The sequence below is a fragment of the Colias philodice genome, chromosome 11 (assembly GCF_061535455.1).
Source record: "Colias philodice isolate Cphi_HAF_F1 chromosome 11, ilColPhil1 Martin Lab GWU primary, whole genome shotgun sequence".
NCBI classification, from domain to species: domain Eukaryota; kingdom Metazoa; phylum Arthropoda; class Insecta; order Lepidoptera; family Pieridae; genus Colias; species Colias philodice.
The window spans coordinates 9,272,779-9,291,414 of record NC_143096.1 but is presented as its reverse complement, the minus strand read 5'-3'; the positions used below and the strand labels follow the sequence as shown (position 1 = coordinate 9,291,414).

The following is an 18,636-nucleotide window of genomic DNA, read 5'->3' as shown; positions in this document are numbered from 1 at the left end:
TCGCTAGCGAATCAAAACCTACAGGGTACTTGCCGTGAAGACAGAGTCTTGAAATTTGGTAAGAAGCAACACCTTTGCAATTTTCAATTGCTAAAAATATAAATTTTAAAGTCACAACATAGTAAAAAAAATGGTTTGTTCGGAGGCCTTGGTGTACGAGTTCGACTCGCACTTTGCTTGGTTTTTTTATGGGTATTAGTTACTTCATATATTTTTGAGGTTAAATTAATTTTGATAATTCTTTTCTTTCTTCCGGATCTAAATTTGGTATTAAAATTAATTAATTCAATTAAAATATAAACAAGGGAAATGATTTTGATATTTAATTACCCAAATGAAAATATAAATAAAAATAACAATACAATGGATAAATAAATTTCAAAAATCGAAATAATACTTTATACAAATAATTCAGTAAATTTTAACGATAGAAATCCACTCATAAATATTAAAATATAAGCAAAAAATTTACAATTATTGATAGATAATCCGAAAATTTACATAATATTTTATGTATATTTTATTTAGCATTGTTGAATTTTGAAATTGACGTGTTTAAATAAACGGCGATGACAATGCAATCTTCTTATATATAAAAATGAATCGCAAAATGTGTTGGTAAGCGCATAACTCGAGAACGGCTGAACCGATTTCGATAATTATTTTTTTATTATATTCCTTGAAGTACGAGGATGGTTCTTATGTAGAGAAAACGTAAACATGTACCACGGGCGAAGCCGGGGCGGACCGCTAGTTATATAATATTTGTAGATATATTAATATTTCCATTACATAAGTAGGTATTTTGAAGTTTTTGTGATACACTTTTTTCTCGTGGCGTTTTCCTGTAAAAGTGTATGAAACAAAAAAAAATACGTAAATACAATATAATATAGTTATACTAATATTATAAAGCTGAAGAGTTTTTTTGTTTGTTTGAACGCGCTAATTTCAGGAACTATTGATCCGATTTAAAAAATTCTTTCGGTGTTAGATAGCCCATTTATCGAGGAAGGCTAAGACTATATATAATCGCTAAGACCCACAGGAGCGGAGCAATACCGGTAAAACCGCGGGGCACCGCTAGTATAGTTATAAATACAGATTTGAGATACACGTGCAAAATTTGGTAGAGATAAACTACGATAACATGGCGCGCCCCTCCAAAATTCAAAACGTTTGAAATTATTAGTGAAAGTATTTACAATGCACCACCAAGATTCACATGAGACGGCCGTCAAACAAAAACAAATCCACGGATTTGTTGCTCGACTAGTCACGCTCTAATCGCTCATTATTATTAGTAATGGCGCTGCACTGACGTATTCTATGAAAACGACACGTGCGTTGTCTTGGGCGCTCGGCAACTTATGATTAGTTGACCAACAAATCTGGACGTAAAGTACTAAAGACGAATACGTACAACTACATACAAACTCCTTCGTAAGGATGTCACTACACACATTGAAACAGTAATTTGGAGGGGCGCGCCATGTTATCGTAGTTTATCTCTATTAACATTTTTTATTATTATTTTTATGGGTCTGACTAAATGTCTGACTAAATGCTGAGATAAAAATAATGTTCTATTGTACTATGAATCAATAGATTACTTAAGGTAGAATCGCGTTTACGTCAAAAACAAGAAAAACCAGATACAGCATTTTTGTATCAAGGTACAGGTATTATCACATAAATTTTTTTAAACAATTTTTAATACGGATTCATAAGCTTTTTTGAACACTCATAAATAAGTTTGTCTCTACTACCAGCTACAATTATTATTTATTATTTTATTTATTGAAATTATTCTTACAAATTATTACAATAACTTAAGTCTAAGTCCCACAAAACTGCACATGCAGTTTGTCTGTGGGATCAAGCCTATAACTAAATATATTATGTATATAAAATATCTATATATCTATCTATAACTAAATATATTATATCATACTAGCGGTCCGCCCCGGCTTCGCCCGTGGTACATATGAAAAATAGATGTTGGCCGATTCTCAGACTTACCCGATATGCACAGAAAATTTCATGAGAATCGGTCCACCCGTTTCGGAGGAGTATGCAGACTAACATTGTGACACGAGAATTTTATATATAAGATTATTATCTTTTATAAAATATAATATTAAGTGAATAGGTATATCTATTTATGAGCTTGTGTTTTAGCATTCTATTGACTGAAGAAGGTGTTTCCTTAATAATCTTTTAAATTTGTGAATATTTGCTTCTGTTCGTATGTACTCTGGTAAGCTATTGAGAAAATATGGTAAACGTTTATCTAGAGTTCGATCTCCAAAATAATTGTTGACTCTAGGTACTTCATATTTTCCTGAGGTCACTGACCTCGTTGTATGATTGGTATTTAACAGATTAAGAGAAGGAATAGAGCTATGGTTGTTTACAGCAAGAAGATATTTGTGCTTAAGGCTGACTGGAAGAATATTACAAAATTTAAATAGCATTCTATAGTTATGTTTATATTTATGTTTTATTTTTTTACTCACCAAGAGTTTTAAGAATCTAATTTGCATATTTTCTAATTTGTTTAAGTTAGTTTTAGTAGTAAGTCCATAACAATCAAGAGTCCACAAGGGCCATGTACAGACATTTTAAAGTCTTTATAGGAACTTTGTAACTTATATGATGGAATTTACCTAACAATACTTTTAATTTATCATATATGTAGTCTATATGTGTAGTCCAAGAAAAATGTTCATCTACCCTCATGCCCAGATATGTGACAGTTTTCACGCGTTCAATCGGTTTACAAATACAATTTTTAAATTGATTAACCGCATTATATTATATTACTCTCATTATTTCTCGAAATAATTGATTTAAATATAAACGTAATTAAGGTAAGTTCTATTTATAGTCTACTAGTGGTCCGCCCCGGCTTCGCCCGTGGTACCTACATGTTTAAACTATCCTATCTCTCAAGTTGGATCGAACTGCACATGGAGTGCGAATTTTATTATAATCGGTTAAGTGGATTAGGAGTCCATTGAGGACAAACATTGTGACACGAGATTTATATATATTAAGGTGTGAGAAATTATTGAGATACAGTAGTGGAGTTAGTATTGGTTGAATCAAAACAGTAAAATAATGCATTCGATGTAGAAAGAGTCGACGGTTATTTGAATATTGTGCGTTTTCCTTCCTAAGACGTTTATAGTGAAACATATTTTTGCAATGTGTTTTAATCTATCAATTCTCAACTCAACACTCAAGAATTTTTATTGATTTGTAGTCAGTTATAATTAAAAATATCAAAACTATTAAGGTACAAGTTATCTGCATTATTTTTAGTAAATATTTCGTCGTAGAGAGAAAAACAAAAACATATAGGTCCGCGAACGCGACTTTATAAAATCTGATAGCAAACAAACGTAGTGACAAAATAAATAAGTGACTTTTTATAAAAATATTTCTTAAAATCATATCTTTAAATTAAATAAATTGGTTTTTAACTGTAATAATGCAAGCGAGAGACATAATAATGAATGGTAAGGTACAGGTGATTCAAAATGAATTGTGAACACAATATATGTGATATATTTGTACTTATATCCACGTGGTTCAAACATTGCCCCACCTGATCGTTGATACACAAAAGGTAAACATTGCATACTCCAACCGGCAACACACGTGATTGCTAAATCGCCGCATCCCTTCTATTTCGCACTAATAGATACACACCACCGCATCCAATTAATACCATAGTTCTAGCATTATCTCCGATGACTACACACTATAAAAACAAAACCACGTTCTGACCCTAACCGGCCGCAAACAGACTGAAGATGACACATTGATATCCTATAAGTGTATTAACCGGATTGTAATATATTCATACATAGTACGACCATAGTGGAACGAAAGAACTTAATATCACGGCGCGATAAAAGCGAAATATTACAAAATTTCAAGGTTAAGTTTAAGACGTTGCCACACTCACCTCAAGGTCGTCAGAAGGTTCCTGCGCTCGGCACAAAGCAAATGCTGCCAACGCTCGCTCACTACTGAACCGCCAGCGGACCGGCCGAACGATTTCACAACCCTGTGTGGTGGTGTCTTAATAGTGATTGTAAATTTTAGGGACATTTTTCAGCCATGAATTTTTAAAATTCGACCATAACCTAATCTTGATAGTCTAAATCGTTGCACGATTTCTGGAACATTCTAAAGAGTGAGTAAATCCAGCTTTTAAAAATATTGTTTAAATGCTAGCTGTTAAACTGCTTCTTATTTTTATTTATTTAACTTCAGAGTTCAGAAATATATTTTTAAATATTATTGTCGATCGCGACGTCCACTGAATACTTTACCTTCATTTTTATTAAAACGTCATTACCTATCACTGTCCTTGAATGCAACAAATAACAATATATATTAATTTTATAGGATTAAAAGTAGGTACAATAAATACAGCACCCCGATGGATTCCTCAATTGCGTCGCTCTTGCATCGAAAAAAAATATTTCAATAATGATAGAAAATGTTTATAAAATTTCCTGCGAGACCAGGCAGTGATTAAAGAACCGGAAAGTCAATCTTTTGCTCCTGAAATTCACCACCATGATGCCCGCCTAAATTTATTCGAGAATTGCGAAAAATGTCCCTTTGTAGAGCAGACAAATGCATTAGACACAAAGTATACTTTACGAGACATACTTCTTGATGGAACTGCATTAAAGACTATTAGATTATACTTACATAAAAATAAACTGCACACACTTCACTGCTTGATGATATAATGCATCGAAACCGGTTTAATAATTTATTTAAAATTAAATAAAAACAAGTGAAACTATTAAAGTAAGAACACACAAGATGTTTATTATAATCTAATGACACTACACCTTCATGACCGTAGAAACGAGTTGTGTTCATTTTTACACACAAAGTAAACGAATTCAGTACAATTCTTTTCAGTACACCTGAGAATACGCGATGCGAAGCTTTCGAGTTTATATGAAAACTAGTATGTACTAGTACTATAAGTTTTATAATTTTACAATGTTTAATTTTAAACACATTTATTACCTGATATTTGCAATGTTGATAACCCGGGATCGTTCTTACCTGTATAAAATACACACATAAACTTTTAGCTTTTACGTAGCTTTCCGCCTGCAGGCCGCAGCTTCGCCCGCGTGCTCTAAAACTTAACGAATTATGTATATACTAAAGCCTTCCTCGAAAACAACTCTATCCATTAGTGAAAACAAAATGAAAATGGATGCAGTAGATTTTGAGTTTATTGTGAACAGACAGACGCAATAGATAACTTTGATATATATATATATATATTATATAGTGATGATTATTTGACGAAGGTTTGGCCGCTCTTGCTCTACTAGGATCGCGCGGTCGTGAATTTAACTTTAAATTTTTGTAAAGCATTCCAATACAAAAAATGTTACGTGCTATTAGTGCAAATACTGTAGGCATCATGTTTAAATTCCATAAATAGGGAAGGAAACACCCTTAAATATTTTTTATTTTTATTAGCGACTTATTCTTCTTCTTCGTACTGCGTATAGTCTTCTTTTTATGTGTTTGCTCGTAGCAGCACTCTGGTTGGGGTAATTAGATAGTTAATATTGTATATCTTTATAGTCTACCACAGCAGCATATTTTTTTAGTTGTGCAGATAAAAACATAATAAAAAGATAAAAATAATTCTATTGGAACTGGTGCAGAGAATTTCTTCTAATCTTTTTATGTTTGTCATATATTTTTGCGCATTTTCTGTTCTATTTGCCTAAATGATAAAGAATATAATTGCTTTAATTAGATCCCGTTAAAATAGGCTATGATATTAATTTAATGCACTTTAAAGATGTCAGTTTAAATTTGTTTAAATATATTATATTTATCAGTCATTTTTCATCCATTTTTTTTATTTTATTCTATTCTACAAAGACCAAAATTGTCGGTCTAGTCATTTTAAACTTTTAATTATTTATAATTATAAATAATTTGCATTAATTATAAATATAAAATTAATAATTTTCTGAAGCTTTATAGAGATCTAAAATTCTACCACGTCAGATAATCTCGATGGAGACTAGCTAACTTCGAGAAGTGATTTTTCACTAGATAGTTTTATGTTCTAAGTAATTCTGAAAAACACTGAAAACGAGTTTTCGTTTACACTAAAAGATCACGAAAGAAGGCTCTTGCTCTAGCTCTATGTTCGTTTGATGTAAATGTACGCTCGTACGTAGATTTACGCTCATCAGCCTACACTTGTCCACTGCTGGACATAGGCCTCAGTCATGGCAACGTACGCCACTGAGCCCGGTTGTTTGCTCGTTTACACTTAGGGGTGAAAAATCAACTCCGATGCTAAGGGATTGGCATAACGAGGTCATGAAGTTTAGTAGTCATTTTTCTGAAATTTCCCATTTTACATTCTACATAGTCTAAAGTCTATATAAATAACTAGCTTTCCGCCCGCGGCTTCGCCCGAATTCTCAAAGAAAAACCCGCATAGTTCCCGTTCCCGTGGGATTTCCGGGATAAAACTTTATCCTATGTGATTATCCAAGTTACCTTCTATATGAAATTGCTAAATTTCATGCAAATACATCCAAGGAATAAAAAGTTTCATACAAGCTTCTATCCCCTATTTTACCCCTTTAGGGGATGAATTTTCTAAAATCCTTTCGTAGGGGACGCCTACGTTATGACATCTACCTGCATGCCAAATTTCAGCCCGATACGTCCAGTGGTTTGGGCTGTGCGTTGATAGATCACTATATCAGTCACCTTTGAGTTTTATATAATATACAATTACCCAATTAATTACCCAATGGTATAAGCATGCATAAAGTATATACCAAATAAAAGATATAATTAAAGAGTTATAAAAACATCATCATTACTTTTATTCACTGTAGATTAAAATAAATGAAACTATACAGATAGCGTCAGCGGATTTAATTATCTAAATAATAAAATATTAATAATACTATTATAATTACCTATATGATAAATTGTTTACGTACACCACGAATGCATTGGATTGACATGTCGTGTAATTACAAATTAATTATATATAAATAATATGTTTTATGGCATGAGGATTAATAAAAAAGAACCTTAATCATCATTATCGTTATATCATGCTTAACTACCTGGTGCCTGTGACTTCGTCGCCTAACTTTTCTAGGAATATAATATTGTATATTATCATAATTATCTCTACATGATCTCTACAAAAAACTAATTTTGTTCCTATATACATATAGTCAAACAAAAATTATTCTGTAATCTTGTTTGCGTTATTAATTGAAATAGATATGTACATTTAAAGATTTTTTCCTAAATAAATATAGGATCCAAATACTTTTGAAGTAAAGTAGTAACATCAAAATAGACCTACGTATTTAAAAAACAACATAGACAACAAACATAATACATATGTACCTATACTATACTATACCTATATAGGTACGTGAAAATTTTCACGTGGTTGCTCTACATCAGGCTAAGTTGTGTTGGCATATTCATTGAAGGCAGTAATGCAAGAAATTTAAGATAGCATCTGTTATAATTGAGTTACTACATAAACAACATCTTTACTACCAATTTTCCGTTGGTGGCGACATGCTCTTTACTCTCAAGGATTGCCATAAGAATAAAGAACTGTGCCAACATTCAATATTATAGCTGCGTATTTCCTTGATACGCAAGCTTCAAACTACACATGCAATAAAAGGTACTATCATGGGTAGCTGACAGGCTAGTGATAATTCACTTAGGTCATACGTCACGCTAAGGGACCGGTTTTGAAAGATACTGGGGACATGTCGTAAGTTCGGTAACGCAATAAGAAGCTACGCATCGGTGCTAATAGAGGGCTTACTGATGTTCTAGAATAAACAAATTAGAGGATGCAATGCTTGTTCAATAGGGATTCAATGTAATACAGTGTAAGTATTTGGCTACTGGTTTTCCAGTTATGTCCTTACCTTCTTTTGACCTTTTGTCCAGTAATGCGTTGTTCAGAAATAGTTCCAAGGAAGATAAAATGTACAAAATATAATAGAAATTCCAAATTGTACTGCCATGTGTAGGTGTAGACCTACACATGGCAGTTTAATGGTGAAGTATTATGAGCATAAGGAGTAAACGTCACCGATGTCCCAGAATAGTTCTGTTTTAGTTTTTCTATACGCTTCAAAGTCTCTGTCTGGCTTAAAAAATGGTGAGTACTGTGCCTTTTTAAAATTATTTTTATAATTACTTTCAGTGAACAGATGACTACTTTTTTTAAGACGAAGAAAAATAATGCAATTTTAAATTGAGAAACATACATCATACGTATAGGATTTAATTACTACACAGTACACTTACGACTTAGCCATAAACCCATTATACGCATTTCATGATATGATGCGTTGAAATTGTTTCTAATGTTGCATCTCTTTAAGCTCGTTGCATAAAATCTTACCCAAGTCCACTATCTTACGAGCCGAAAAGGAAATGTGATTGCAACCTTGACGATAACAAAAGAAATTATGACCTTGTGTGGTTATACCTTAAATTTCACAATGCATTTTTAAATTTGAGTTTTGTTGGTAAGTATTTTTTATTTCTTAATATAATGAGCGATTTTGAAATTATGCAAAAAAATAAAAATAAAAGCATTTTGCAAAAAAAATTCAGATTTTTACCTACGTCCCAACTTATTAAGCTATTAAGAAATTATTAAGATGTGTATTATAATTATTAGTACAATTATTAGACTAGGTATATCATATCATATCTCATAAGGACTAAACAGTTGTGTCACCAAGTTAGTATTGTTCACCTCATAAACATAATTAACACATTTATATGCGGTCAATGGATATTATTTTATCAGTCACAAACAAACAGTATTATATTGTGTGAGCAGTTGCGATGACAAAAGATTCTGTAATCCAATACACATATAGTTACTTGAGTAAAATACTAGAAATTTGAACCTATATTATAAAGCAAGCAAGACTTTGTTTGTTTGTTTGAACGCGCTAATCTCAAGAACTATTGGTCCGATTTGAAAAATTCTTTCGGTGTTGGATTGCCCATTTATCGAGGAAGGCTATAATATATTATCTCCAAGCTAAGACCAACTGAATCAGAGCCACGCGGGTGAAACCGCGGATCGCAGGTAGTATTATATAAAAGGAAGTCAGGTTAGTTATTGCGACAAAAAAAAGAAAATTATATGTAATATTTTATCTGTGGTTCTTACTGTTCTGTGATTTTATCTTACACAAAATGTCTGAGTTACGGTTAACACATTCAATAACTACTGTTATGGTACGAACAATTGATGTAAATAAAATAGCGGGAATAAGCACACATTATTTGTACACAAACACAATTAAATAGACGCATACATAATAATGCTACATAAACATAAATAAGTCAAACATCAAGACAAAACAGTGTATTTGTTCAGGTATCGACACTAGAGCTAGCGAGGACACTGTCTCAAGCATATATTATACTTAGGCTGCGTTTCCACCAGAGATATGCGAGGATGCGTAGCGAGGGGTGATTTTGTAAAGAACCAATAGTATCGCTTCATTTACCACGCCTCGGTCAGTACAGTTCTGGTGGAAACTGCTCAGCGATGCTAGATTTTTGCGCATTCAAAACAAGCGAAGGATGTGTGCGAGGAACGATAACGAGCACACAATATGCTCATAAACATAATAATTTCCATAATTTTGAGCAATTAAAGACATTTCACAGCTTCGCAACGCATCCTCGCATATCTCTGGTGGAAACGTAGCCTAATTATATATGCTTGAGACAGTACGTCCTCGCTAGCTCTAGTGTCGATACCTGAACAAATACACTGTTTTGTCTGTCGCTGGAAACCCCTACACATTTCCACTGCACAGCTAGTCATCCTCGCATGACACATTTTTCTCGCACAGCTTTGATGGAGACGCAGCCTACTAGTCTCAAGTGTCAGCTGAAATGTAACGGCAAATCTGTTTTTGTGGCGATGCGCAACAATTAGCCAACAATAACACTGATTGACGCGAAACAGTCAAAAGGTCTGTCATAATGTGGAATATACGTTTCTCAATTCACACTTCTGAGAATTTATTAGATGAATCCGAGGCTATAATACCGCAACCGTAATGATCGTAATTGTTTGCGAAAGATTCGCATTTATTAAATAACAATAAAAATTATTGTAGCGTAAATTTATCTAGAACTAAATCAGAAAACTTAAGATCAACTTCGCAACAGAGGTTTTGTAATTTTCAAAATTTACAAAATAAGATTTTTGTAAATTGCTTGGTAGCATTTCATAAGGTTCCTTCTTCTTCTATTTCAGTCTGGTTTCGCCTAAAGTTGTAAAATATATAGGCCTGTTAATTTGAATTTGACCATTCTTTTCTGTTCTTTACCATCATGCCGTCAAACGTCAAACTCCTGCAGTTTGCCGACGGCAGTCGTCGACGTATTGATTGCTGCCGCCGACGCTTCGACTACTGCCGTTGACAGGTGGCGATGGCTGAAGTAGCCTCTGCCGTTCACAACTTGCCGTTCGTTTGTTAGAATTCTAATTGTCAAATATTTTTCACATGAGACTTCACTATATGAAAGCGAAGCGATACCGCATAATATGCTTCCTCAATTTCTGTAAAGACATAGTTATAACGTTTTAATAATAAACGCAAATTATTCATGATCCTGACCTATATCAACATCAACATTGTAGCATTTTGAAAATTTTAGTCAGGTTATGATGAGTGAACTCAATTTCCTTATTATGTAAATGATTTAATTAAGTAAAATTTGCTTGATCCTGCCCAGCAAATATAGCAAATATTTATATCTGCGTGAATCGTGAATTTTTAGGAAAAATATATTTTACGAGACAAATAAAAATAAAAAATCCGTCCGAACCAATTTATGGCAATTGTCATAATATAATTTGTCGAATAGAATAAGAAAATCAAACACATACATACGCACTGCTATATTATGGTATTTTTCTATTAAATGAAAAAAAAATCATCATATCTACATTGCGTTTCACCTCTATCAAAACACTAGGCTTTATCAAAATACCTGTAGAAAACAAGTGAGATAATATTAATATTTTAGTCGTGATGACTCAGTTTCTTGACAAAGCAAATGTGTGGCTAAATTTGTGAAGACAGAGGGATAGGTGAAATGGATAAAACAACGAAAGCCCAGATAACGAGCATACCTCCATACAAATAACATTACTGATTATTCAGCTTAAATCTAAATTAAATAATTCAAATATCTTTATATGGATATAGGTCGAGCGATGCTTACAGTTGCAATGTAATAGGCGCATATAAATTAGATACTGTCTTCAAAGACCCAATTTTGTGGTACATATAAATTGAATTCTTGTTTGTCTAATTTAACAAAACTCTGTAACATGTGGTGACAAACGAATGTTTTTGTGTTATATTATATTATTTAGACACTAAAATGGATAGTAAATTAGAATTAATATCTGAAGAGTTAGGGAAAGAAGAAAAACAATTAGGTAAGCAAAATATGTGTTTGAAAAATTACTGCTTTGTTCGACAAAGTTGTATCAAGGACTTAAAATTTACTCTTTTAACGTAAACTTAATTTATTTGATTATGGATGTACCTATGAACTGTGTTGAAATATTAATTTCAGCGTTAAATAAATTAATAAACATTCCTCACTTATTGTTTTTTTTGTTTTAAAAGGTGTACGGTTAATGATTAGCATTCACTATTTACAAACTATTCAATGATTATGATTGAATTTCAATTAACTTCTATTATAAATTTAAATCCATAAGTACTTTATATACTTATGGATTTAAATTTAAAATTATACTCTTAGGTATTATGTCTTTATGTTTCTTATCTTACTTTATTTGGGTTTCCTTAGGCAAATTAGCAAAAACGACGATTGGAAATTTTTCTATAAAAACATATAGGCGTATAAATTTAACATTTTTGTAAATCCTGTTTTATTTACAGAATCAATACAAACATGGACATTTAGTGAAACACTAGGAGCTCTGAGCGTGGTTCTTATTATTTATTTGGCATTAGTATTGAAGATTTTACCTCGGTTTATGAGAAATCGACAGGCTTACCAACTCAACCGTTTGCTATCCATATACAATGCGTTGCAAGTCGTTTCCTCGATGTATATAGTCATTCTTGTGAGTATCAAAATTGCTTGTCATGTAATGCAGGCGTTTATTTTGTAAGTTACTTCCATGGATACGTTACTCTACATTTAGAATATCGTGAAAAACTATGGCTAGGTCTTAATTGACCAGTGGCCTTTAAACAAGTGGATGGATAAATACTTCTACTCCATCTAGTACAAATGTGATAGATAACCTTCAGTTCAATATTTAAACCACGTCGAGTAAAATATACAGGTTTCCCACTATTGGTATACTAAGCGCGAAGGGACTTGTAGTTTTGCATACACTGATCACGTAAAAAATACTTAAACAACAAAATTACGAAAAAAATTTTTGCTAAATTTTTCCTTAAAATCCATGTTTTATTAATGTGAATTTAGTAATGTGAGCATTTTGTCTATGAAAACATAATCTTAAACGATAGCTCACGTGCTGGTAGCAAAGTTGGGCGGGTTGCTTGTTATGGGTATACGCATAAAGTTTTAAAAATTCATCTATTTGAAAAAAAATGCGTCTGGAATTTTATAACTATTTTTTACGTACTCAGCGTATGCAAAACTATAACCTCCTTTGAGCTTAGTATACTAACAGTGGGACACCCTGTATAAATAAAGAGTATCAAAATAATGTCCATAAAATTATACATTGAAGAGATTTATTATTTTTATACAGTTATTATAACATTAGGTACATTTTAATCTATTACTTATTTCATAATTTGCATACAGTAACTATGATGACCGAAAATTATTAAACAATTTTTCAGTTATGTATAATTAATTCATTATAATGTAGAAGAAAACAATGATTAGAAATAATTTATTAAAAATTCCCTTTAAATATTACGAATTGAGAATACGTAATACGATTATATTACCATAATTAATAAAGAATTAGTATGAAAATTCTTATAAGGTTATTAAATTAATACAACCTTCGCAAATTAACAAACAACAATTTTTATCCAATACAGTACTTAGTTAGTTACATATTTATTATTACGTCTATTAATTTAAACATTTTTACATACAATCGTTTTGATTATAAGTAGGTAGATACGTTATTTCTAGACGGCTTCATAACATGTTTTCATTTCATGTGCCTAATAATATAATGCAGCCCAATGAGAATATTTTTTGTTATGTTAGGATAGGTATACAATCAAGTGTTGATTTAGTCGTCATAAAAATAAATCCTAGGGCCGTATTATGACCTCTTATTCCCAGTCAGTTTACGCCGTGAATTGAACTGACTGGCATATAATACCATAATAAATCATGGCTGGTTATTGAAAATGAAATGAAATGAAAAAACGTTTATTTATACACACATTATAAATAGTTACACAATAAAAAGACACGACGATCGACTAAACTAGGTACTAGACCTGTGCTATAGTCGATCGACGCTTTCCACTCCTTAAGACATAGTGCCGATTACGATCATAATATGAATTGGCTAGTCGGTTCAGTTCACGGCGTAATCTGTCAGGAAATAAGAGGTCATAATACGGCCGGACGGCCCCTGGCCGAGAAAATAACTGACTATCATAATATCATCAGCATGACTATCCTCACATTCTCTTCAAATTAATTCAAGGGGTATGTGAAAAGCAAGGATATGTAGGTACAATTCTATAATGTCTCTTTGTCATAAAAAACACATCTTATACTAAGCTGAATAGTTTGTTTCTTTGTTTGTTTGAAAGCGCCAATCTCAGGAACTACTGGTCCGATTTGAAAAATTCTTTCAGTGTTAGATAGCTCATTTATCGAGGAAGGCTAAATATCATTACGCTAAATCCAACAGGAGCAATGCGGGTAAAACCCGTTTAAAACTATCGCTATGAAATTTTATATGACGATAAGCAAGCATTATTTTGGCTGAAAATGTTTTAACGAAATTCATCATACATCTTCTATCCTATAGATATTACTTACATCTTACATCAAGAAATGCGATTTTTTATTTACTTTGATTATTAATTTATAATGTAAACTGTAATTTTTTCCAGTATGCAAAATACATCCTGCAGCATGGTGTAATAACGACAAGATGTCCACGAGGAGATGATTTGAAATCGGTGAGAATCTCGTGAATGTTATAAATAAAGTAAAAACAAGGAAACGTTACGTAGGAATATATAATTAATATGAACTGACCTAGGTATTATTTTTTCGGGTAGGTACCATTTATGAACGTAAATTTTGATTAGTCAAGAAACAGCATAATTAAACATAGTAACAATAATGTAAGTACTGAACTATTCAAAGTAGGCATAATTTACAATGAATATTTTTTACTGAAGTTCAAATAAATACCTACTCACAAACATATTGGATATATTTTAATAAATTTTCATTCCAATGCGATGATTTACCAATGTTTTACTTTCAATGTATATAAACATAATTTACATACCACTGTTTCTTCCTTATTATGTTATATATAAATAACCTATTTCTATTGTTTTTAATGTATCCAATTACCTACTTCCTACACGAATAAGTAAGTAAGGATTAGGGATTAGTACGTATAAGGTTAGACCTTATTTTCTAATAACCTTCTTTTAATTAGACCCAATATAAAGTTCAATAGTTTAGTAATTAGTTCAATACAATAACTTATCCTACTAAAATTAATAATTACGACTAGACATGGAGATTTTTTATTATTTACAATTTACAAATATTATTATGCATTTATTGTAATAAAACACTGTGATGAAACTTTAAAATAGTTTAAAAAATCAAGTGATTTTCGTAAGGCACGAATAGCTCTACCATGGCTCTACCTCATGCGTTTCGTTCATAAAGGCGTGCAAAAGTATCTTCTTATTAGTATCGTTTAAATGAAAAAACATACATAATATATATTTCTGATATATATTATATTAAATATCAAGAATTACTTTAATTTTTCTAAACATTTATTAATTATAATAATGTACAATTACAGGTAATAGTCGACATCCTCCCATACTTCATAGCAAAACACGTAGATCTGCTTGACACAGTCTTCTTCATACTCCGTAAAAAGCAGAACCAAGTGACATTCCTCCATGTATACCACCATAGTGCTATGGTGACCTGGACCTGGTTCCATTATATGTACCACCCTTGCGACCACTTCGTGGTAGTGGGTTTGATTAACAGCTTCGTCCATGTGATCATGTATACGTACTATGGCCTGGCTTCGTTGGGCCCGGAATATGCGAAGTTTGTATGGTGGAAGAAACACGTGACAAAAGTTCAACTGGTGAGTACCTACGTATGCAGAAATAATACACGTTGAAAATATGTATTGCAAAGTGAAAATAATAGCTTTAACATCATTAGTCGAGTCCATCTTTTTCTTTTTTTTTCATTCTTGATAAGTACATAAAATTTTGACAAAGTCACAGTATCAACATCTATCATATTATGAATCAAAATAAAAATTGAATTTTTGTTTTCATCTGTGACTTTGCTAATGTAGACTTGGGGCCGTATTATGACCTCTTATTTCCAGACAGTTTACACCGTGCAGGGGTACAAGGCCTGGCTGTTAACCCCTGTCGCCGAAGATGAACGGTGGCCACCGTTGGGTTTTAGTGGGTATGGCTTCATGCGAGTCCCACATACCCCCTCGGGCAGTAAAACTGTAGAGGGGGATGCGTAAATGCATTTCCCAACGATAAAAAAAAAAAAAAAAAAAAAAAAAAAAAAAAAAAAAAAAAAAAAAAGACAGTTTACACCGTGAATTGAACTGAGTAGCAACTTTATATTATACCGTAATTAACCGTGGCTGGTTATATTGCTATCATAATATGAATTTGGTTATAATACGACCCCAAGGCCGATAATGTTTGAAACAAAAAAAATCACAGTAGGATGAAACCTATTAGAAAGACCGAGAATCAAAAGATGTAGAGTGTAGACGTATTCGTTTTTGTCATAAGTACGCAATCTTGATAAAGATATATTCAGATAATATTTTCCTATTTAGACATATTTAGTACAAGGTCATTCTTAATTTTAACAAATAACAGACATTAATTAGCTCTACCATACGATAATATTTTTGTAAAATATAAATGGTCTTGACAAATATGAAATCCCTAATCGTGTCCGTGGCCAAAATGAATTGATATATCCGTAGTAGAAATGTGTTATACCATATTGTTTACAACATATTTTTTTTGTTTCAGATGCAATTCGTGTTAGTAATATCAAACCTGTATTACCAACAAAAGTTAACTCCATGCCCGATACCAGCCGCATTCCACTACTTTTGCCTGTTCAGCATCGGCTCCTTCTTCCTCCTATTTATTAACTTTTATCTCCGAAGCTATGGGAACAGAATGAAGAAACGTAGTGTTGCACCAGAAGTTATATTAACAGATGCTATGGCGTCTAAATGTAATTAAATAAAGCTGAAATTTATGTTTCTGCTATTTTTTGCTTCATAATTTAGACATTTTTGGAATTAGGTACCTTCGACTGTTCGGACGAAGCCGTGGGTGTACTAGAAATTCCTTTTTTTTTCTGCGCTTTATAAATAATGGAATGATTAGTTCAATACCTTTAATGTTATATAATTAATACATATTTGCACTTACATATAAATTATTGCCTTTATTTTGTTTAATTAAGATAGCTCTAAGTACCTATTTTACATATTTTTATACATTATATATATTTATAACAATATTTATTGAAAGTTATAAAGACTCTTAAATATTTATAAATTAACTTTATAAAAACATTTATTTACCTAATAAATAATAAAATTAATCAATGACTATAATTTCCTTTCCCTAGAGTCCTTTTTGCATACTATTTAGATCTAAAAATAAAATTGATATAATATTATATTGTGCAAGGAAATCAGCCTCTATTTATCAATTACTTATTTTTATAATTAGACTATTTTCTAATTTACCTACTAATAACTACAAATACGTTAAAATAAACCTTGATCTTTCTTACCTACATTCAATGCAAATAAAAAATGGAAATTATGATATTCAAATGAGCAATAATTGTATAAACTACGACGTACACATTTTTTTTAATATAGCAAATTATAATCTTATATTTATTCATATACCTAATATTAAAAGTATTCGATACTTTCTCGTGCGAAATACGTTATTTTAGCAAACGTCGCGTCGTTTAATAAACGTTGAAGTATATGAAGTAAATGTAGCATTAATGTTATAATATTACGTATGTAACAAGTCCATTATTAATTACATCAATATATTATTGATGCGATTTGTTGTAGGTTGTAGGCATATCAAGTACATAATTACGATTTAATTAAAGTATTAATTTTTGGGGAAAACACATCCTACTTATTAATGACGCGATAATTTGTGATGCCGTTTGGATGTTTGTCACTCGTTCACGAAAATACTGCTGGATGATTTTGGAAGAAAATTTACAGTAACATAGATAAAAATCAAATTAACACATGAGCTACCGTGGTACTACTAGTATTTTATTATGATAGAAAAAGAATATTATGATGCATTACTTCGTCATTGCTATCTTAAACGTACAGGCGTGTTATTTTATAATTATTTCTTGTCAGCTTAATGTAATAGATAATAACGTAACCAAGAATGTAACTAATTCCTATAGGAATTAGAGAAAGTAATAATAATATTTTGTAGCATCTGTTATTCAAGTTAGCCTCAAGAAGGCATACATAACAATTGCCTATTTATTCGATGTGGACACGTAAAAAAATTTAGTTAGTCTCAGCCAGCATTAGTATACTTGGAGTCGAAATATCGAATGATGTCCAGTTTCATGGTCATCTGGAAGGAAACGCTAAGCTAGCCTCCCAAAAACTTGGTGTGCTCTGTAGAGCGGGACAGTATTTCACACCCGGCCAACGCCTACAACTTTACAAGGCTCAAGTCAGGCCGCACATGGAATACTGTTCCCATCTCTGGGCCGGAGCACCCAAGTATCAGCTCCTTCCTTTTGACCGAATCCAGGGACGAGCTACACGATTAGTGGACGACCCTCGTATTACTGATCGGCTGGACTCTTTGGCTCTCCGTAGAGACGTTGCATCTCTCTGCGTATTTTACCGCATCTACCACGGCGAATGCTCTGATGAACTGTTCGGAACAATACTGGCTGCTGAATTTCACCATCGAACACATCGCCACAAGTTGAAATATCACCCTCAACATCTAGATACTTGGCGCTCTTCCACCGTGCGATTTAGGAGGAACTTTCTACCACGCACCACTACTCTGTGGAACGACCGACGAGATTAACATTTTTGAAATTTTTCATGAGACGCATTTTCTTGGGTTAGAACCATAGAAATCTAAATAACAAGACACATAGAAGTGCTATAATGTCATAATTCGTATGAAAACCGCTGTCGCCAAAATCAACACATTTAAACCGATAGCT

General features: G+C 32.2%; 3 protein-coding genes and 1 pseudogene across 3 annotated transcripts in view; 2 read left to right on the top strand and 2 right to left on the bottom strand.

Annotated features, from left to right (window-relative positions):
* LOC149484802 (very long chain fatty acid elongase 7-like) overlaps positions 1-4,089 on the bottom strand; it is a 51,630-nt gene extending 47,541 nt beyond the window's left edge. The window contains exon 1 of the mRNA XM_089701114.1: positions 3,977-4,089. The gene's annotated coding sequence lies outside the window, so the exon portion shown is untranslated. The remainder of the gene's footprint in view (positions 1-3,976) is intronic.
* LOC149484803 (uncharacterized) lies at positions 2,110-2,799 on the bottom strand (annotated as a pseudogene).
* Positions 4,090-11,460: 7,371 nt separating the features above from the next.
* On the top strand, positions 11,461-16,655 carry LOC149484801 (very long chain fatty acid elongase 4-like). The gene is made up of 5 exons (XM_089701117.1): positions 11,461-11,566; positions 12,039-12,226; positions 14,232-14,300; positions 15,176-15,475; positions 16,407-16,655. The coding sequence occupies exons 1-5, from the start codon at positions 11,509-11,511 to the stop codon at positions 16,623-16,625; spliced, it is 834 nt and encodes a 277-aa protein (XP_089557243.1). The 5' UTR covers positions 11,461-11,508; the 3' UTR covers positions 16,626-16,655.
* A 1,073-nt stretch (positions 16,656-17,728) lies between these two features.
* On the top strand, positions 17,729-18,494 carry LOC149484800 (uncharacterized). The gene is made up of 2 exons (XM_089700908.1): positions 17,729-17,758; positions 17,958-18,494. Exons 1-2 carry the CDS (start codon positions 17,729-17,731, stop codon positions 18,492-18,494), a joined length of 567 nt encoding a protein of 188 aa, XP_089557034.1.
* Positions 18,495-18,636: the final 142 nt, after the last annotated feature.

Bases quoted from the DNA above. Each gene is read 5' to 3' on its own strand.
- LOC149484800 (XM_089700908.1), top strand. From the start codon at position 17,729: ATGCATTACTTCGTCATTGCTATCTTAAAC. The intron at 17,759-17,957 runs GTACAGGCGTGT...AAAAAAATTTAG, and splicing joins TCGTCATTGCTATCTTAAAC to TTAGTCTCAGCCAGCATTAG.
- LOC149484801 (XM_089701117.1), top strand. From the start codon at position 11,509: ATGGATAGTAAATTAGAATTAATATCTGAAGAGTTAGGGAAAGAAGAA. The intron at 11,567-12,038 runs GTAAGCAAAATA...TTTTATTTACAG, and splicing joins GAAAGAAGAAAAACAATTAG to AATCAATACAAACATGGACA. The intron at 15,476-16,406 runs GTGAGTACCTAC...TTTTTGTTTCAG, and splicing joins ACGTGACAAAAGTTCAACTG to ATGCAATTCGTGTTAGTAAT.